Source organism: Monodelphis domestica, chromosome 8, assembly GCF_027887165.1.
Source record: "Monodelphis domestica isolate mMonDom1 chromosome 8, mMonDom1.pri, whole genome shotgun sequence".
Lineage (NCBI taxonomy): Eukaryota > Metazoa > Chordata > Mammalia > Didelphimorphia > Didelphidae > Monodelphis > Monodelphis domestica.
In genome coordinates this window covers 227908657-227930121 of record NC_077234.1, presented here as the reverse complement: position 1 = coordinate 227930121, position 21465 = coordinate 227908657, and the positions used below count along the sequence as shown (strand labels likewise).

General features: G+C 35.6%; 1 protein-coding gene across 6 annotated transcripts in view; it reads right to left on the bottom strand.

Annotated features, from left to right (window-relative positions):
* TBL1X (transducin beta like 1 X-linked) overlaps nt 1–21465 on the bottom strand; it is a 364349-nt gene that overhangs the window by 93468 nt on the left and 249416 nt on the right. For 5 of the 6 annotated variants that reach the window (XM_056808017.1, XM_056808015.1, XM_056808018.1 and 2 more), the window contains one exon: nt 3272–3379. The exons of the other annotated variant lie outside the window; for it this stretch is intronic. In XM_056808017.1, coding sequence (XP_056663995.1) covers nt 3272–3329 — 58 coding nt within the window. In that variant the 5' untranslated portion in view covers nt 3330–3379. The remainder of the gene's footprint in view (nt 1–3271; nt 3380–21465) is intronic. 6 annotated transcript variants of the gene reach the window in all.

Sequence of the window (21465 nt, the reverse complement as noted above, 5' to 3'; positions counted from 1 at the left end):
AATAAATATGTACTGAATACCTAACCTATGCAAGACACAGTAATGAATAACCATCGCTAACAACCAACCACAACAAAAACCACCCTCCTCTTCAGGCAAGGGAAAGGGAAGATTTTATAAATCATGGAGCATCATTAGGGATCATTTGAGGTGGGTCCAGCTTGGAGGCACAGGGATGACATTAATAATTTCCTGAGATCCTTTCTAGTCCTGTGACAAAGACTAAACTAAACAAACAAACCCCCCCCCAAAAAACATGAGTCATGGTTTTTTGATTGCCAATATGTCTCCAGGGAGGATATTTCTTCAATTCCCTGCAGGTGTCATGCTGTCATTAGAAGTTCTCAATGAAAATCTTGAACTAGATGTTCTCTAAGGTCTCTTTTAGCACTTAGATTTTATGATTCTATTATATACATAATTTTTTTCCTCCACTGTAGTCATAGAAGTCAATCCTCACCTTGTCCTCTGGTTCTTCTTTCTTTCCTCCTATATTTCTTTTTTCTTTCTCTCCCCAAAACTTCATCTTTCTTCCTTCCATTTTCTCTCTGCATGCTTTGCATTAATTTAATTAATTAAAACAATTATTTAATTTAAACAATTGTGTTCAATTTACATAAACTGTTTCAGCTAGGTGGCACAGTGGATAGACTCATTTTCTTGAGCTAAAATTTGGCCTCAGACACCTTCTTGCTGTGATGACCCTGGTCAAGTCACTCAACCCTGTTGGTCTCTATTCCTCATCTGTAAAATGAGTTGGAGAAATAAATGGCAAAACCACTCTAGTATCTTGGCAAATGGAGTCACAAAAAAAAACAATAATAAGTAAATAAGAAACGACTGAACTACAAAAGGTTTTCTAACTTTTTTTTTAATTAGCAGAAATGCGAACATTTTTTTGCTCACTTTTTTTATTTAAAGTGGTTTTATTTTTCTTTCAAACCCTAAGGATAGCCTTCAAAATTTTCATGCCCATTAGTAACTATGTTGGCAACTTATGGGTGGGGTGCCTATTATGGAGATGAAGATAATCAAAGCTGAGAGAATTTAATAATTTAAATTAATTGCCCCAAGTCACACAGGATGAAAGTTGCAATTTAAATATAGGTCTCTTGAACCTAAGTCCAATCACTCTGGACTAGTTGGCCAGATAGTTTAGTGGAAAGAGCAATGCACTTCTTGGTCAGACAGCCTCAGTTTCCTCATCTGAAAAGTGAGGAAATTATACTGGAAAAAACTCCAGAGTTTTCCCTGAACTTTATAAATTCTATAACTCACCTCTTAAAAATGCTAATACACCAGGAACAGATGCTAAATATTATCTTTAAAAATTTTTTCTAATAAACTAAAACACGGTAACGGTCCATTTAAAATTACTTAAAAATTACCTTGAAAACTCATTGCCTTTTCTTAGCTTCTTGAGGTTAAATTAGAATGAACTAACTGCATGAATTCTCACTAAATACATAAAGATAAAGTCAAGCATAGACTAAGTCCTTCAAATTTGGAAATTAAAGCACTGATCAAAAACAGTCTCAAGGTTTCTGGTTCTAAATAGGTTTCATTTTTATGGAGCTTCACAAGCAAGGGTAGTTACTTGGTAAAAACACAAACTTTAAAAAGAAAAACAGCTGACACCACTCTTAGGCCAGCTCAGAAAAGCAATGGTTTCCTTAAAACAGATGTGCTGGCCCCACACTACCTGTCACACCCAATTACTGCATAAATCTCTACAACTTGATTGCAAGAAAATTTGTCTAATATTTACTGAACTTCCAGCAAATTTTAACTAAAATATTAAAGATTCAAAATTTACCGAAACACATTTTGAAAAGTAGACCACAAGGACAACAGTATCTCAAAGGAAAAAGTAATACTGGTTTGAATCCATTTGGTATCCACTTGCTTTTAAAAAAGGGGCAGAGATAATTTTCCAGTGCAAATAAGACCTTTAATTGAAGGAGAAACATTATTTACTTGTTACTAATAGATACATAATAGATGCTCAATAAATGCTTCCTAAATTAGTGAATAATATGTCTGGATTTAAGACCAACATATCACATTACCTACCCACACACGAGTACCTAGATAGTAGAAAGTCCCTATTTTTAATAAGAAACCAGCCCTCAAATTCTGGGTGGCCTTCAATGTCAGTATCAGCATGCAAACAGTAATTAAATTAGAAGGCTTGAGACTCTCTTGATAAATACATGGCTTTTTAAAAAATTTACTTTAAAAGTCAGACAATAAGGGCAATATATGTTATTGCTAAACATTAAATTCACATTTATGAGTCGTACTCAATAACTATCTACAAAAGCACTGTAAACAGATGACAAATAAATGTAAACAAATGCAAAAAAAAAAGTCAACTCATCCAAAGGAAAAAGGTTTCTTTGTTTACTCACAGAGGGATGCTCTTGTACCTTATTCTTTAGGTACAGTGTGGCAGTCAAGCTCCCTCTCTATTCTCTAGCTCCAGAGAATTTACTTTTCTTTGTCCAATCAAAATGAAAACAAAACTAAATCTCTTTGACTCTCTGTACCCCAATGCCAACTGGTCTTTCACCTATAACATTTTGCATTCTGTTAAGTGTGATCTTATATCTTGAATATTTCCGAGAAGGAAAAGATACCACTAAAGACTAGAAAATAATGAAAGTCCAAAAGGAAGTAATACTTATTAATATTAATTAATATTTTAATAGATATTAATAGATATCTATATCTATTAATTATAATAGATATCTCTATATATAATAAATATAATTATAATAGATATCTATACAGATAGATATTAATATCTATTTCTCTCTATGTAGATGTGTATCAAATAGAAATCTGAAGTGAATGTCTCTTTGGCCTCAGATATTTCATTATAAGATAATGGTATTTATTATTTCCCTACAAAATGATTTTCTTATAGGGACACATACAAAGTAAATAGTCCAATATCTGTTGAATCTTTTTAAAAACTGGACTGGATTCTAATTTGACAATACACACGAGGATGGAGAAAATACCACGACCCGCTATCAGAATTCTGGAGCAGGGAAGGAGTTCCCAATCTCTTAAAAAAGGAGGCAGTCCTTTGAGCTTTCTCTTCTCAACCAAGACAGCCCCAAATGTGTGGGAACAAGAGATGGATGACCCTTGACCCCGACAGTCGTGGATCCTGTGCTTTAACCTAGTATCTTTTAGAACAGAACACTCCGTAGACAGTTGACTTCATAAATACTGCTTGCTGACTGAAAGAGGAAGAATTTACCTGACTCCTGGAGATAACGATATACCAAAAAATTCACTTCGTCGCTGGTTATGCTCATCTTAGCCCCACCTCAAAATGATGAGGTTTATAAGAAGTGTGGTCCACCCTCTGTTAAAAAAAAGGAGAAAAAAAAGAACAGCCATTGGTACACTACCTCCTTGGATTGTATTGACTTTAGGAACGATGGAGGAAAAGGAGAGACATGATTATGTACACGCATTAAATGATGAGTGTCCGACATCAAAGTATCTTGGTCCATAGCTCCCACTCTGCGATGCGACTCGGATGTGCCCAGAGAGCTTCCACACGGAGGTTATGTATCGCTAATAAGAAAAGTCTGTGTTTCATGAGCACGGAACTCAGTAAGAGAGAAACCTCCCCACGACAAGAAAAAGAAAAGAAATTCATAAGCAATGAAGATGGGAAACAAACGAATAAAAATCATGTTTTCACTGGGCTTCGTAGATGATTATACTCCAAAATGACCATGAATAGTGCTTTCAAATGCTGGCATGCAGATGGTGTTGGGTTAGGCATGAACTAGTTTTCTGGCTAGTATTTTTATTATACAAAATAAATGATACAGAGACCTATGACTCCTCCCCCTTTAGAACACACATGAACGCTGAGATAACATTTTCCTAAAGGCACACACACAGCATCTCAAAGCTAAATGCCATCAAGGGCCATCTTGTCCAATTTGTCCACATGGGAAAAAAGAATCTTCTCTAGGCACAGCAGGCAAAGGCTTCTCCACTGTCTTTTTGAAGTTCTCCAGTGGAGGGGAACCTTCTCAAGCAGTTTATTCCACTTTAAAGGAGCTCTAATTATTAGAATTTTTTTTTCTCCCTCACATGGAGCCTAAGTTGATCTCTTGGCAACTTCCACCCATTAATCCTAGGTCTGATCCCCTGCAACTCCAAGGACAAGTCTAATCCTTCTTCCACGTGACAGAGCTTCAAATGGTTAAGGAAACCTATCTTAATTCCCCAAAGTCTTCTCTTCTCCAGGATAAATATTCTTAATCCCTTTAACGTGGGCCTCATGAGGCAGCAGCCTGAGAGCCTTTAGAATTCTATTTACCCTCTTGGGGATGGCTTACAGCTGGAGAGCCCAAAAGGAAGCGTCTAGTTTGGGCAAAGCAGACCAGGACTGTCACCTTCCTAGTCTCGGATGAGATCTCTCTTAAGTGGGTCTCAAGCTTTACAGTCACTTCTTTGGCTGCCACAAAATTACGGTGCAGAATTTTACTGAATTTATAGCACATTGCAATGGAAGGCTTTCAGAGGAACACTTGCCCCATATCCCCACTTTGTATTTATGAAGTAGGCATTTTTGAAGCCCAGGAAAACACCCAACGTTTATCTTTATGTAATTTCATCCGATTAGATTCAGGCCAATGTTGAATCTGTCTAGATCTCTGGACATGCAGAGCCTGCCATCCACCATGTCTGCTATCTCTCCTACCTCTCTGTCATCTGAAAATATGATCCACAGGTGATCTGAGCCTTCATCCAAGCCACTGATGAAAGTATCATACAGCATGGGACCAAGCACAGATCTCTGAGAAATCTTCTACAGACTTTCTTCCAAGGAGACATCAAATTGGTCTGATTTATCCTCCCCCCCATCTTTCTCTCTCTCTCTCCTCCTCTCCCCCCTTCTCTCTTTCTATACATATGCACATAAATTACATTTTTATTTTATTAATTATAATTTCATTTAATAGAATGTTATATATATATAGAACAACATGAATAAATCACATGTATATTTGTAAGTGTGTATATTACATGTAACTATTAATATCAATGTATAATAATATAGATGTAAAATAATATAACATATAATAATTATATATTTATATGTATTTAAATCCTCATACCTTTATCTTTTATCTTAAAATGAATCCTGAATATCAGTTCCAAGGTAGAAAATGTTCATTGTCTTGTCCATGGTCATATAGCTAGTAAGTGTCTTTGAACCCAGGTCATTTCAACTCCAAACCTGGCACTCTATTCACTGTATCTACCTAGCTGTCCCCATCACCAGCTCTGAAAACCATCTAACTTTGGTCGAACCCACATCTTTAGTCTTGTCCATAGAAGTATCATGAGAAAGTCAAATCTTTAACTCAAATCTAGGTAAATTATAAGTATGACATTCCCCAACATCAGTCCAGGAAGAGAAATAAAATTTTTAGTGTAATTATTCTTAGCTTAGTAATCAGTCTAGGAAAGGAAATAAAATTACTCTTCTATCACCCATTTTTGAAGGCATGCTAGCTTTTCATGATCACTTTTGCCTCTTCTAAATGTTCACAAACTATCCTTTTAATAGAATACACTCCAGAATATGATCAGGAATAAAACTGATGGTCTCTGGTGCATCCTCTATTCATATTTCTTTTTATTACACATGTCAATTCCTTATCATTTACATTAATGAAATGCATCAGGAAAGCAGGGACTGGCCATAGGTAAAAGGCATAGATAATCTAAATGCACTTAATATTATTAAATATTTAATACTGTTTATATTTCATTTTCTGTTGCATACTTCACAATTACGTTTGTAAATACTAGTCTAACCTCTCTTTAGCTTCTTATCAATGAGAAAGTAATTGAAAAGTGCAGGAGGGTAGGGGGTATAGGCTACTGTGGGTACCATAAAAGGAGTTGCTTTTTTTTAATTACTTTTTTAAATATTCACAATTATTTATAACACTGTTAATAATAAGGAAAGGATTTCTCCTTATCTGAATATTCAATATTCAAGTTCCTACAATTACAAGATTGTTTTTTGATACCAATCTCTGATTTCTTTGATGTGAGGGTCTCCTGCTTAAGGAAACTCCCTGTTACCACAGATTCCATAATTCTTGTCTAACTTTTAATCTTAAGAGATTATTTTTTATATAATTTATATATATAATTTATATAATATATAATATATATAATTATATAATTTATATAATATAATTTATATAATAATAAGAGATTATTAATCTTAAGAGAACTGCTAGGAGAAAGTGATGGATTTAAGAGACTTGTTCAGGGATCTGTAGTCCGTATAAGTAAAAAGAAGGTCTTGAACCTGGGTCTTCTCGATTCTGGGACTGGCTCATTACCAAGTAATGCAACCATGCCACCATATTTGGTTGGAAAAGGAAGCAAGCCACCATAATATGAAACTATTTATTAATGAATCCACCACATAAAAGATTCATACTCAGACATTATTCTTGATTTAATACCAGGGTATATATCATCTCACATCTTTTCTTTATCTTTTCAGTCAATTTCTAATTGTCCCAAAATTGTGGGGAATGAGAATGATTGTTTTCAGAGAATTATAAAAGGTAATGGGTCCAAGATGGAAAAATAGAAGGGAAAAAAATACACCAAGGTCCTGCCAAACAATTCCTCCACAAGAAAACTCATCCAAGTCCCGATCAAAAAATCTAAATTAAAAAAAATATCATGGCGAGTCATGTTTTCAGTGCAAGTTGGCATAGGGAGCCCTCTTTATGTCTGTAGACATTGGGAACTGAGTCTGATCAGGAACTCCGAAGAGAAGTGAAAGAAGACTGAGATTCTATATCAGGTCAAGAAAAGGTCCTAGACCAAAAAAGTCCCTGTAACCTTGTGTAGGCTGTAGAATAGTGCCCAGCTGTGGGCTCTGGTGCTCATTTCAGTTTCCTGTCACAGACTCAGGGTGCACTGAGCAGGGGACCTGACCTGGGGGGGTGGGGGTGGGGCTTCCATGTGAAATACAGTACAAGATCCTACACTCATTTTGAACAAACAGGACTTTTCAGCTGGCTGACAATGGCTGAATCTATCATGAGTTTATGGGAACTTCCAACCGGAGACAAGTCCACAGAAATGTTTTTCAGACATCAAAACAGGAAAAGAATTTGTAAAGCTCAGATCAGGAAAGCAGTCATCAAATATTACCCAATGTCAGACCACTCTGGGAACCCTGAAAGCTTGAAGATCTCTGTCCTGAGCTGTCACTGAGATCCTAGAATAACACAACATTCAGTATACAAAGAAAGGAAAAGAAATCAAGGGGACAAAAACTGAACTTAGATACTCCCTTCAGAAGTGTGTAGAGGATGGCCCCAACATCAAGTCTGAGGCCAGGAAGATGACAAACAAAAATAGAATACCATCATAAAAAAAGTGATGGGTACCCCTCAAGCTATAAACCCAGGAGAAAATAATTTCAAAACATTTATTGTAGTAGAAAATAAGAATTGAGAGTAAGTTCAACTAGAATTCCTGGAAGATATAAAACAAAGAGTTTAGGGAAAAAAGTTAAAAAATTATTTTAAAAAATAGTGGAGATGGAGGAGGATAGATTAAGTGAAGGATTAATTTGAAGCAAACAAACTCTAAGGAAGGTGAATTTTGGAGAGAGATTTTAAAAGAAATGGGGTGAGGGAATGTGGAGAAACCTTATTAGCAGACTGAGGGAAAGAGAAGAAAAGCAAATTACATCAGTGCTAATGTTTATTCTTCTCTCACTACCCTTTTCTTGAGAATAAGATATAAGGAAATATAAAATTATTCATTGTAACCATGATTGTGAATAGTATTAATTCACCTATATAATTTAATAGCATGGAATGGATTAGAAAACAGAATCTGAAAATGTTACCTATTTTTTTTTTTAAGCACAAGATTAAAATAAGAATCTGGAGCAAAATTTATTGCGTTCAGGAAAGTGTTGGAGCCAGCTTTTACCGTATCATGAGAGATGATGATTAAGTTTTCATTTTTACCTTGGAAGAAAGCTAAATGTAACAAATCAGGGTTTGATTTAGTGTTGGGTTGGTTATCTAGACTTAAGAAAGTGATAGAGCCAATATTAATAATTCAGATTATACATTAAAATGTCATGTGTATATTTGCTTTGTTGTTGTTTTGGCATATTGGGTTATAAACATTTACCAACATATCCAGGTTATGGTTCAAGAGGGAAGAAGTTGCATTTGTAAGTAATATGACTTAACTAAAACACAGAAAGTGCATTTTTGCTGTAAAGTACCCCGATGATGAAGTAATATAAAGATTAAACACATATACGCCAAATGTCATAGCATATAAATAAATCCTTAAAGTAAAAGTCAAGTGACTTAGAGGGAGAAATAAATTTAGATCTAACAGAACCCCACAGATTGCTGAAAGGGAATGGAAAGGAGTAAACATATTTTTCAATTGTGTGTGGTACCTTTGTTAAAATTGATCATTTATTAGGGCATAAAAACCTCATGTGTAAAAAGTAAGCATATTTTAAAGACAATGCAATAAAATTATATTCAATAAAGGGCCACTTAAAAGCAATTAAATTTTAATTAACTAGATAATAGAATTAGTGAGTCAAAAAAATAAAAAATGAAGTTAGCAGAAGTGGTATTATACTATATTCTATAACAATAGTGTAAAGGCAATAAGCTTTGAAAGACTGGAATCTAGGTCATCACAATGACTAACAAGAATTTATGATAAAATAAAAAGACTACATATCTCCTCCTAAGAGATGACAGAGTACAGCATGAGACTTTTAAGATATATTAAACCTAATTGAAACTTAATTTCATAATTTCCTTCATTTTCCAAAATAAAAGCAGTGTTCATTATTTCCTTGGAATTGTGAGACTTGCTTCAAGTAGATTCACTTCAAGTGGTATTTGCCAACTATTAATTATTACTCTAGGGAGGACCTCTTCTATTATATATGGTAATAGCACTGATTTTCAACAAATATATATACAAATAAGGGTTGTCTCCTTTAATACATTAATTGTAGGGGCTAAACCTTTATTCTAATGATGCTTCTGGGGCCTATCCATTTTTCTGGAATTGCTCATTTGTATTTCCTTCAGAACCTATATCCCTTATATTTTAATTTTAAAAATTTAAACAGTAAATATGAATGAAAAATAATCAAATAAACTTATAAAATAAGGGGTAAAATCTTAAAAGAAACCTTTTGTTCTTTAACAAAGACTGACCAAACAAATAAATCTATAAAGAAAGAAAAATAAAAAGCTTCATTTTCCTTCCCTGATAGCTCTTAAGTTCCATCAATTTTGGCCTTGTTTTCCTTTTCTTCTTTCTTAATCAGTCAACCAGCATTAAGTACCTACTTTGTGTTAAGTGCTGAAGGGACAAAGAAAGGCACCTACATAGTTCCTGCCCTTCAAGGAGCACATGAAGAGGGGAAACAAAATGTACACAACTATGGCTATATGAGACATATACAACAGGGTGAAATTTAATTTCAGAGAAAGGAACAGGAGTTGGGGGTATTGTGAAAGGTCTTACAGGAGGTGGGATGTGAGCTGAATCTTGAAGGAAGCAAGAAAATAGAGGTGGGAAGGGCAGGTATTAAAGGCAGGCAAAACAGTGAAAAGGCAGGGAGTCAGAAGATGAAATATCAGCAAGATGGTGGTGTCAGAGGGCACATGGAGTAAAGTATAAGACTGTAAAGATTAAAAGGGGGCAGGTTGGGAAAGGCTTTAAAAGCCAAAGAGAAGATTTTGTGCTTCTTTGAGGGTGGAGGGCAGGGAACCACTAAAGTTTACTGAGAAGACGGTTCTTTTTAATATCAACAATAATACTAGCTGAAATTTAAGCTTTGCAAAGCACTTGATGTTTCTTATCTCATTTGGTTCTTGATTATTATCATCTCCATTTTACCTAGAAAACTGAGAATGAGGTTAAATGATCTGTCTAGGGTCACACTGGTAGTAAGTGTCTTAGGATTTAATCTCAGGTCTTTCTAATTTCAAGTCTAATGCTCTATTGAGTCACCATTCAGAGTGATGATTACATGATTTAGAAATGGAAGGAATCTTGGAGATCATGAGGCAAATATGGGAGGAAGGAAGGAAGGGAGGGAGGGAGAGAAGGAGGAAGGAAGGAAAGAAAGGAGGAAGGAAGGGGGGAAGAAAGGAAGGAAGGAGAGAAGGAAGGAAAGGAGGAAGGAAAAAGGAAAGGAAAAAAGGTAGGAAGGAAGGAAGGAACGAAGGAAAAAGGGAAGGAAGGAAAGGAGGAAGGAAAAGGAAAGGAAGGAAGGAAGAAAGAAAGGAAGGAAAAAGGGAAGGAAGGTGGGAAGGAAGGGAGGTAGGGAGGGAGGGAGGGAGAGAAGGAGGAAGGAAAGTAAGGAGGAAGGAAGGGAGGAAGGAGGAAAGAAAGGAAGGAGGAAAGAAAGAAAGGAGGAAAGAAAAGAAGGAAGGAAGGAAAGGAAAGGAGGAAGGAAAAAGGGAAGGAAGGAAAAACTGCTATAAAAAACATTTTGTATACCTTTTCTGAGTACTATGTACATGTGAGTTACTATAATTACAACCTAGCAGGGGAGGTTAAAGAGGCATATAAATAAATTATATTAAGTGGGTCTTCATTTTCCATAACTAGAGTAATCTCTCAGATTCGCAAGAATATTGCTCTTTGTTCTTGTAATAAATAGGTAACAAAAAGTGTGTGTGCATAAATAGGAAGACAGAATGCCCACTATACCACTGCCCCACTCCTGTTCTTTTTTCTTCTCTCTGATGCCTAAATTCTATGAATCTAAGCAAAATTTACCAGAGGAAAAAGTCGTTTTTTAGACCTTTTGATTTATTCATATATAAGGCAGTTGCAAGACCTCTAGTTATGTCTGAATTCATGACAGCTATATTCTTGAAGTCACTCATAAAAGGGATTCAGATGTACCAAAGATGCTTGATTATTTTTATTAATTATTAACGACTTTATATACTTGCTGCTTTTTAAAATCCCATGTCTAAATCCATCATAAAAGAAGCATTATTTCCTCATTTGGGTGTTAAGTCTTCTTTATATATTAAGTCCTAAGTATCAACGGGTTTCTACGATCACGTGATACTTACCAGTCTCCTCACAGTATAATAAATGCCTGTTGAATGAAGGTAGGTCTAAAGATAGCCATGTGTGTGACTGAATAATAAAGTATATACATGTCCATTCCTCTTGTGCCTGGACATTTTCAGTATATTTGACTTATGCATCTTTTTTTCCCTTTTAAATCAGAGTGGGAAAACGTATTCACAGCAGATCACTCCTGCTTTCATCAGACAGGTCAGAGATCGTTCCAGATTTAAGTAAGGATCTCAGGGTTAAGTTGTTGTTTTTCCCCCGGATCACCTCTAGAATGCTTTCAATTCACAAACGACCCAGGTTACACCTACAAAAGGTACTTCAAACCAACTGTGAACAGTCAAACTGGAGGAAACCCTACAAAAGGCCAACTTCAAATCTGAATCTTTTTGGTGCCTAGATCTAATGGTTCTTCCTTCACAAACACACCAGGGCCATTCAAAACCGTTGGAATGGAACTTCATAACATTATCATCAGGGCTATGAAAATAAACCAATATTTAATTCTGATCAAATCCCAGAACTACACATAACTTCAAAATATACGGTTAAACATTCAGTAAATCATCTGGATGTTTTGTCTCCTGAACTCTAAACCACCTGCTTCCTGCTTTCTTTAGATGAAAAAAAAAATTTATTCTCGATGAAATTTGATAGCGATTGTTTCTGAATTAATATCAGACGATTTGAACCTCGCCATCATTCGACTCCAAGCTTGGAACACAAAGTTTCTCTTCCTTTCAAAGATTTCATCTGCCAGAATTCAATTCCACACAGTGCCGTAGTAAAATTATATTTAACCGTATAGTACAAAGAAGGCAATTCCAGGATTCTGCCGGTTGCTTTAATTCCATTTGAATGTGTTTTTGGCTGGCAACGCAGTCTCTCATTCACTGAAACCTCCTTTGGTAATTAGTAACTCCTGTTGCCTAGAGTAACACCTGCTCCTGCAGGCAAAGCTCATCGGCTAGAGTTCTTCCCACTTATCACATCACTCAGCAGGCCCTTCTAGCTCTAGCAGATGTCCCTGGCTGGCTAGGTAGGAGCTATTTCTTTTAAAGGGCCTTTTCCGCCTTTTCTCATTCCAGCCACTGCCCCCCGGGCTCCACCATCCCCTACCATTTCTGAGGCAAATGAATAATCTCACTGTTGTGGTTAGAGCATCATCCATCCGCCCTCCCCCCCAGTTTAGGGATCCCACATAATAAAAATTCAGTTCTTTGGAACAAGAGAGAAAAAAGTCAGTCTGTAAGACATGAATAAATACAGTAGGCTTCTAGTAACTGATCAGCTCATTTATGCAAACAATTGCTTTTCTTTTCAGAGGGGAGCTATGATTTCACTGGCATGGATCATTTCCAGAGAGAAAATTAAAATTCCCTTGATGAGTGGGGCCTGGAGTCAGGAAGACTGCCTTAGATATTTACTAGCTGTGTGACCTGGTGTGAGTTGCCTCAGTTTCCTCATTTGTAAAATGGAAATAATAATAGCACCTACCTTCCAGGGTTGTTGTGAGGATCAAATGAGGTAATTAATAACTGTAAAGCAGTTAGCCCAATACCTGGAACATAGTGAGTACTATATAAATGTTGGTTATAATAATAATAATAATTATTATTATTCTAAATTACTTTTAAATAATTTAATTTTTGGAATATAGTGGAACCATTCATTTGAACTCCACTAATTTAGAATAATAATAAAAATCTTATTATAATTATTCCAAGGATGGGTACAAAGATAAATAGGATAATGTTGGAGTCTTTGGGGAAGTTGTAGCATTTTATTACATTATTTTTACAATATTTTAATAATTAAACTATTTTTTAAAGGAAAAAGTTTCGTAAAATTAATTGTAAATTATGTTATAATCCTATACAATAAAGGCAAAGTCCCTTTGCCCACAAAAAAGCCCAACCAACAAGAATCTTTCTTTTTTTTTTTAATACCCATTATTTTTGCATTCCAAACACAAGAACCCAAATTTATATAATGCTGTTCATTTATCAGGAATTATTTTTATTGTAATCTAATCTAAAAAATGATTCTAAAATAAAGAACTGGAGGAATTCCATGGGAACTGGAAGGATTTCCAGGAATTGAGGCAGAGTGACAGGAGCAGAATCAGGAGAACATTGTACTCAGAGAGTGATACATTGTAGCACAATCGAATGTAACTGACTTCTCTACCGGTAGCAATGCAATGATCTAGGACAATTCTGAGTGACTTATGAGAAAGAACGCTATCCACATTCAGAGAAAGAACTGTGGGAGTAGAAACACAGAAGAAAAACAACTGCTTGATCCCATGGGTCGAGGGGGATATGATTGGGGATAGGACCCTAAATAATCTCCCTAGTGCAATTATCAATAATATGGAAATAGGTCTTGATCAATGACACATGTAAAACCCAGTGGAATTGCCGGTCGGCTGGGGGGGGGGGGGGGGGAAGAACATGAATTTGGTAACCATGGAACAATATTCTAAGTTAACTAATTAAATAACATTTTCTCAAGCTAAAAATAATAATAAAAAATAAAAAATGATTCTAAGAAAATATTTTCTTGTTATGTCAGAGGAGACCTTTAAATATGTTGTTAACCTCGCAAAGTCAAGACAAATGCAAGTATTAAAGATCTTCCTATGTCTCCATTTTCCCATTTTTTCAGGGAACTAGGGGATGAAGAGAGGAAAAAATTTATCAGAATAATTTTGGAAGTTAATTATCAAATGGTTTCTAGAGGAGATGAGTTTGAGGGCTTGAATGAAAGATATAGTACCAAGACTTTTGTAGAAAGAGACATTTTGGAGAAATAATGAAAGTTTAAAAAAAAGAATTTCAGATACTTTCTAGTAAACTTTCTTTATCATTTAAAAATAGTTTGGAGAGAGTACTGGAACTGGAGTGAGGAAACAGCATAGGTATAAACAAGACAGACGGGGCAGTCAGTGGATGGAGTGCCAAATCCAGAGACTAGAGGTCCTGAGATCAAATCTGCCCTTGGATACTTCCTAATTAAGCAGACAAGTCACTTAACCCCAGCTGCCTAGCCCCCACTATTCTTCTGTCTTGGAATCAGGCTCAGTATTGATTTTAAGACAGAAAGGTTTTTAAAAACAACAACAAGAAGAATAAGATATATACAGAATAAATTGGAAATTATCTTGGGAGAAGACATTACTATGAAGGGGATTAGGAAAGGCTTCTTGCTGAAGGTGACATCTAAGCTGTGACTTGAAAGAAACCAGGGAAGCAAGAGGTAAGACAAAGAGGGAGAGAATCCTAGGCATGGGGAGCAGCCAGGAAAAATGGCACAGACATGGGAGGATCACTGGATCACAGGTTGTTGGGAAGGGAATAAGATAGGAGACCAGAAAGGAAGGAAGGGCTTTAGGCGCAAAAGAGAGAGTTTTATAGTGGATTGAGGGGTCATAGGGAGGCTCTGGAGTTTACTGAAGAAGAGGGGAACAAAGTTAATGATGTGCTTTAATATGTACTAAATAAAGAAAAAGGGAAGTGATAGTCTCACTGTGCCCTGGCTAGAAGACTTCTGTAAGTATTGGGTTCAGTTTGGGTTGACACATTTCAAGATAAAGCTGGGGGGCACAAAGCAGGCAATAAAATAAAATAATAAATAATAATAATAAAACAATCTGTTGAATTTGTAACAAAATACAATAAAATAATCTGTTGAAGGAATAAGGGAGAAGGGGGATTTAGTTTTAAGAAAGGGAGACTTGGGAAAACATGACTGCCTTCTTAAATATTTAAGTGTTTAAAATGGAAGCTGTCAGACTTATTGAGGGGAAGCTAGACATGGTTCAAATTTGTCATTGGATATGGATTAGCTGAGTGTCCTTGGGCAGGTCAGTTAAACCCTGTTTGCCTCAGTTTCCCCGTCTATAAAATGCACTGGAGAAGGGAAAGCCAAATCAACTCCAGAATGTTTGCCAAGAAAAGCTGAAATGAGACCACAAAGAGTTGGAAACAGCTGGAAAATGTCTGAATAACAAAAAAAAGTTAAGACTTTTTCTGCTTGGCCCCAGAGAGCAAATCTAGGATTCAAAGTTATGGAGGCAGGTTCTGTTAATTAGTTCAAGAGAGAAAAAAAAATCCCTCATCGTGACCACTCTCCAAAAGTGGAATGGGTCACCTTGGGAGATTCCTTAATTGTTGAAAATCTTTGAGCAAAGGCCAAAGGCGAGCACCCTTCAGGGGCTGTTGTTCTCTTTAGACACAGTTTGGAATTACTCTGAGATATTCTTACACCTTCTGACCACAGCTGATTTTCTGAGCCCTGTGCATTCTTAAGTCCATTAAGGACTTCCAAAAATTGCTTTTTCATTAACCATTTCTCCCTCTTTATATTCCACTTGGGATCTTTGCTTTTTTTTCTCCCCACTCTACTTATGCTATCAGCTTTAACGTTTGAGTTCTGAGAGTTCAAAAGATGCTTTCCAGGTCTGTCAGTTCAAAAAGGAAGGAGCTCTTTGCTGTACTGATCACTCCTAATTGTCACTGGGTAGGGGAAGGCTATGATGTTTATTTGTCTTTTTTGACCTATCTTAAGGAAGAAGCCTTCAAGCAAGGCTGATCTAGGATGTTCATTCTCTGTAATTTTTAATAAGAAGAAATTAGCAGCTTCCTGATATCTCTTCCATCATTCAAAGTTACAAACAAAGGTACCTGAAGAGATTTCTTAATATGACATATTAAATCAGGTTGATTATAAGGCTAAAGTTTCTCTCTGGAAATAAGAAGTGTCAAAGCAACATTAAATAAGAAATAAAAAGAAAAGAGAATTGACTTTTTAACAACAACAACAACATAATAATAATAACAATATGTGCTATATGCTCTATAATTATTATCTTATTAGGTTCTCATAACAACCCTGGAAGGTAAATGCTAAAAAAAAAACACCTCATTTTATTTTAACCTCATTTTAAAGATGAAGAAAAAGAGGCAGAGGGGAAATAACTTGCTTGGGATCACACAGCTAGCATCTGCCTGAGACTGGATTTGAACCCAATTTTTCCTGACCCACAGGCCCAATGCTCTAGCCACTGAGCCACCTTGCTGCTTTGTATATTAAACTATTTGTTGCTTCTTATAGTCTTAGATAAAATAGTAGGGTTTAAAATTTGTCAGCAAAGTACAATAGCATTAACTTTTTAAAAATATGTATTTCCACACACACAAAAATATAATTCCAATTAAGATCCATAATATCTCAAAGAAATTTTACTTTGGTTAGAAATTACCTCCAGACCTGGCATCAATTCTATAGATAATAATATAGATAATTCTATAGGTAATTGGGGGTAAGTGACTTGCCCAGTCAATTTATAAGTCATTTAAAGACAAATTGGAAAAATCCAATTTCAAATCCTATGTCTAGTAATCAAAAAAAGGGGAAAGAGAAGATATACCTTATTATGATTGCTGCTTTAGCTGGAGACAAATATAATTAAGGCAAGTTCATTAAAATGTATATATATCTATAGATATATATATAGATATTTTAGCAAAAATAATTTCCCCAAAGTAAACATCTTAGAAACTGTTGCTAAAAAAAGAAAAGCAATGGGAATAATGACACACTGTAGCAATAGATAAGACCCACTCTTGTGCTCCTTGACATCCTACACAGGCATCTTGAAGATGGCACTCAGAGATATTATCTTGAATTGGAGTTTCTCTTTCTTAAAAGAGAAAAAATATTTCTCATAAATATGGCTCCTGAAAACTTGCAACACACCTTACAGATATTGTTGCATCAGAACCTCACAATGATTTAGTGACATAGTTTATAAAAAGTGTTATTATCTCCATTTTACAAATTCTCAAATCTTGACCCAATCTATACCAAGTTCCTATTTCACCTGGAACAAAATCACTTAATATCCCTACGTCTCAGTTTCCTCGAAGAGGTGGCTGAACTAGATAGCTTCTGAGGTCTTTCCTAGCTTTATATGGCATTTGAACCCCAGCCATACTTAACTCCAAATCCAATATTCTTTCCGTTACCCTGCTTTCCTGTTTACTGACTACCTCCTGAGAAAGGATCCCAGCCATGTTTCACTTGACTCTGGGCTCTTCTTCCATTTTTGTTTTTCTTCCAATTCTGGAACCACCAAAGAACATGATCAAATCAACTTTACCGCTGTTACTAGAAGGAGAATTTCAATCTATTTTCCCCTGATCCCTAATCATCATCCTCAAAACTTTTAGTGTCTTCTTTCTAACACCATTCCCTAATTATAATGCTAGATCCTTGAGGATTTTCTTGTATTTGTATTTTTAGCAGTTAACATAGACCTTGATGCTCACTAAGAGTTTAATATATTTCATTCATCCATTCATTCATTCATTCATTCATTCACTCACTCATTCACTCTCATCATTCCCACCTTCCTAGTACTTTCCTATAAACTTTCTTGATTTTACTTCTGACATAATTAAAAAGAATTTGTTTTCTGGCTGCCCTCTTTGAGCAATTCAAAATGTAAAAATGCAACTAAGACAATTTAGTGAAGATTTGTCAGAATCCACAAAATATGCCCTCTCATTCAGGTTTGCTGAATAATGATTATAAAGGGATTTTCCCCTGTAAGATCAAAGAGGAATACAAGTGGGGTGGAGAGGTTTATTCCAGGGTAATGAATACACAGCTAAGAGTCAAGAGATCTACTCCACAGAACTAGTCACTAGATTTTCAGCAAAAACAAAAACAAAAACACAAAACCTTACATGTTTTTCAATTTTTTTCACCTAGAAACGAGAGAGGTAACTGCCTCTCCATCTCCTGCCATCCACCCTTCAACTTCACAGAATCTGTGAAGATCAAATGTACATCAGGAATACATAGAGAAATGGGGTGTGAAGATGGAATCTTTCTAAGATAGTCATTTTTAGAAATACCGTTCCAAATTTTAAGAGGTATTATTACTGACAGGAAGAACTAGAAAGTACAGTGGAAAGAATATTTGCCTTGGAGCCAAAGGATGAGATTCAAATCTTCAGTCCTCAGTTTTCTCAAATGCAAAATGAAGGAGTTGGATTAGACAGAAAAGCACTGATATCTCTTATGGTTTTGTTTCTGTGATCCATTGAAAGAGCTGGTACCTTATTTCTCATTCCTGATATCAAATCTGGTTGAGACTGGAAGAAAAATCTACTGAAAGACTGTCAGTTTGGGACCAAAGCATTTTGAGAAATGCATTCTTTAATATTAGGACTGAAAGTCATTGGAAAAGATTCTCAGAATTATGTCTGAGTTGAAGAGAGTTTGAGAGATTCTTCTAAGAAATTAACCAAAACTAGATATGTCTATTACCTTAAAATTTTTTAAATGTTAAAAATTCAACCTTTACTACAAGGACGCATTCTTTATAAAGATCTTTGTTTAGTCTATATATAAAGAAATTCTGTGAAGTACAATACTTCCAAACTCCTGTAATCTGTTGGAAAAATTCCTTTGAGCATGAAGATTAGAGACTGGATTACTTACTTCTATTAGATTATTTTTCTTTCTTTTTATTTTTTAAGGCCTTGTCCACTCAATACACCAAAACAACTACAATAGTAAAAATGTTCATCAATGTAAATTGGCTCAATTTAATTATACTAATCTAGATTATCTGAAAGACTGTGAAATCTTTTTATTGATTTTTAGAGTGTATTTGGAGGAGAAAAATCATCCAAATATAACTACCACCCATATAAGTACCTATAGGTACCTATAAGGACTTATAAGTGCCAGAGATTTTTAAACAACCAACAAAGAGGAACCGAAAGCATGGATTTTAAGAAATCCTAAAATATATAACAACAAATAGGAATTGAGGGTATGGATTTTAGGACACAAGGCAGCTAAGAGGCATAGTAAATAAAGTTTTGGGCCCAGGGTCAGGAAGATCTGACAGATACTTAGTAGTTGTGTGACTCTGGACAAGTCACTTAACCCTACCTCAGTTTCCTCATCTGTAAAATGAGTTGGAGAAGGAAATGGAAAGCCATTCTTTGCCAAGTCAACTCCAAATGAGATCATGAAGAGTCAGACGTGAGTAAAATGACTGAACAACAAAATTTTAGGTCAGAAGGTGAGGGTCTTGTTAGAAAAATAATACTGCCTCTCCCCACCCTGAACTGTCTATTCTAAGAGGTTGAAAACATGACTTTGTGCTAATTACCTCTTAATTGATTACTACTATTTGGGGACCATAAACCAAGTTCAGTTGGCACACTGATGGAGAATATAGTCCTATGACAATAAAAATTTAGAAGTTTGGAAGCAGAACAAAGACAATAAATCTCTCTCTAGAGAAGTGATGAGTTGTTTTGTTTCATTTTTTAATTCCCATCGTCCTTACTATTTGTTGTATACCGATCTATAACATTTTACTGACCACACAAAGGGCAGAAATGACATACAAAAATGCTAAGAATCCAATTTTGATAAAACTGAAATGTTAAGAAAAACCTACAGCATATGAAACATATAATTTAAGTAAGAAGAGGAAAGCAATTTTCCGTTGTTAAAAAAAGGTTCCCAGAAATCAAATGGGATTGAAGTGGGTAAGCATATCTTAAAAGGTAAATAAAATTGTTTACTGATTTAAAAAAAGCTTAAAGTCTCTCCATAGATAGCACTATAAATCCCACGCTGGCTGGAGAAACGATATACAACTCGGCAATTTCCATTCTAACTGTAAAATAATACTTTGATATTTTAGGTGAATGCTGCGGGCAAAAAAGGATAAATCCTCTGAAAATAAAATGCATGCACAAAAGAGAAAATGGTAAAAGGCATTGATGGACTTCTGCGACCATGACTTATAGGATAATTTTAAAGAATAAATTAGAATTTGTGTTTTGTTAGGTATAAAAAAATTTTTTTTGTTTGGAGGGGAAACATTACCCTAGCCATTTTTTTGCCTTATAATCATTTTAATTAATTTAATTAATTTGCTATTAATCATTTTAGCCTCTTTACTATTAAAATATCTAGGTCTTTTTAATTTACTACAAGAATAAGACTGGAAATCTGTCCTGGTACTTCCTCACTTAAACCATGAATGGACTAAAGCTAAAGATGGATTTGAAGCCAGAAGAATATGTTTCAAATTCTGACTCTTCCAATGAATACAAATGTGATGTATGGCACTAGCCCTCCCCCCTCCCAGCCTCTGGTTTATCATCTGTAAAATAAACAGATTGCACTTGACCACTTATGTGTCTCTACTCTAAATCTATGATTCTATAATCCAATAGAAGGTGGATTTGGAGTTGAGAAGATTTGAGTTCAAATCCAAATACAGATACATTCTAGCTTTGGGATTCTGGGCATTAAACTATGAACTATAACCTCAATTTCTTTATATATTAAATGAGAATAGTATTTATCCTCCCAGTGTGGTTGTGAAGATCAAATAAGGTGATATTTGTAAAGCACTTTTGCATATCTTAAAGCACTATATACATGCTCTCTATTATTATAATGATTAATTATTGTTTTCATCAACAAGCATTATTGAGGGTCTGCCATGTTGGATGGTGGGGCAAACGCCAAATGGTAAAGATCTCTCGAACCATATGATTTCCATTCTTTTGGGAGACAGCACGTGCACACAAAAATACAGACCCCAAATAAGCAAAATAAATGAGAGGTAGATACAAAACAGGGAAGGCACCGGCAATTTTGGGGATGGGGAAAGACAATGCAAAAGGTTGTGATTGAGCTGTGTCTTGAAGACAATGAGGAAATCTACAAGGCAAGCACATCCCAGGGAAAAGCATGGCAGTGCAAGATGGCGGACCACATGGGAAGAACAGCGTGACTGGACTGGAGTGCAAGAAAAAGGGCAACCATTAATGAAGATAACAAGGTAGATGGGAGTCATGTTGTGTAGGTCTTTAAAACTACTGCCCAGATCGGTGCTTCAGTAGAGAGAAGAGCACTCTGGCAAGCTGGGGGGACAGCGGACTGCCACAGAAGAGAGGTGACCTAAGGACACAAATTTGGAGGTTACTGCACTATGCGAGCAAGAGATGATGCGGACTAGGTGGAGACACAAGGGGTAGAGGATCCGAGAGAGGCTCTCAAAGAATAAATACTCTTCTGCTTTGAACCCAAAATTTAGTATTGATTCTGAGACAGAAGGTAAGGGCTTATTTAAAAAAAAAAGAATAAATGGAAAGATATAGCTACCAAATAGATATGTGGGGTGAAGGAGAGTGAGAAGTCAAGGAAAATGCTGAAACGATGAACCTAAGAAAC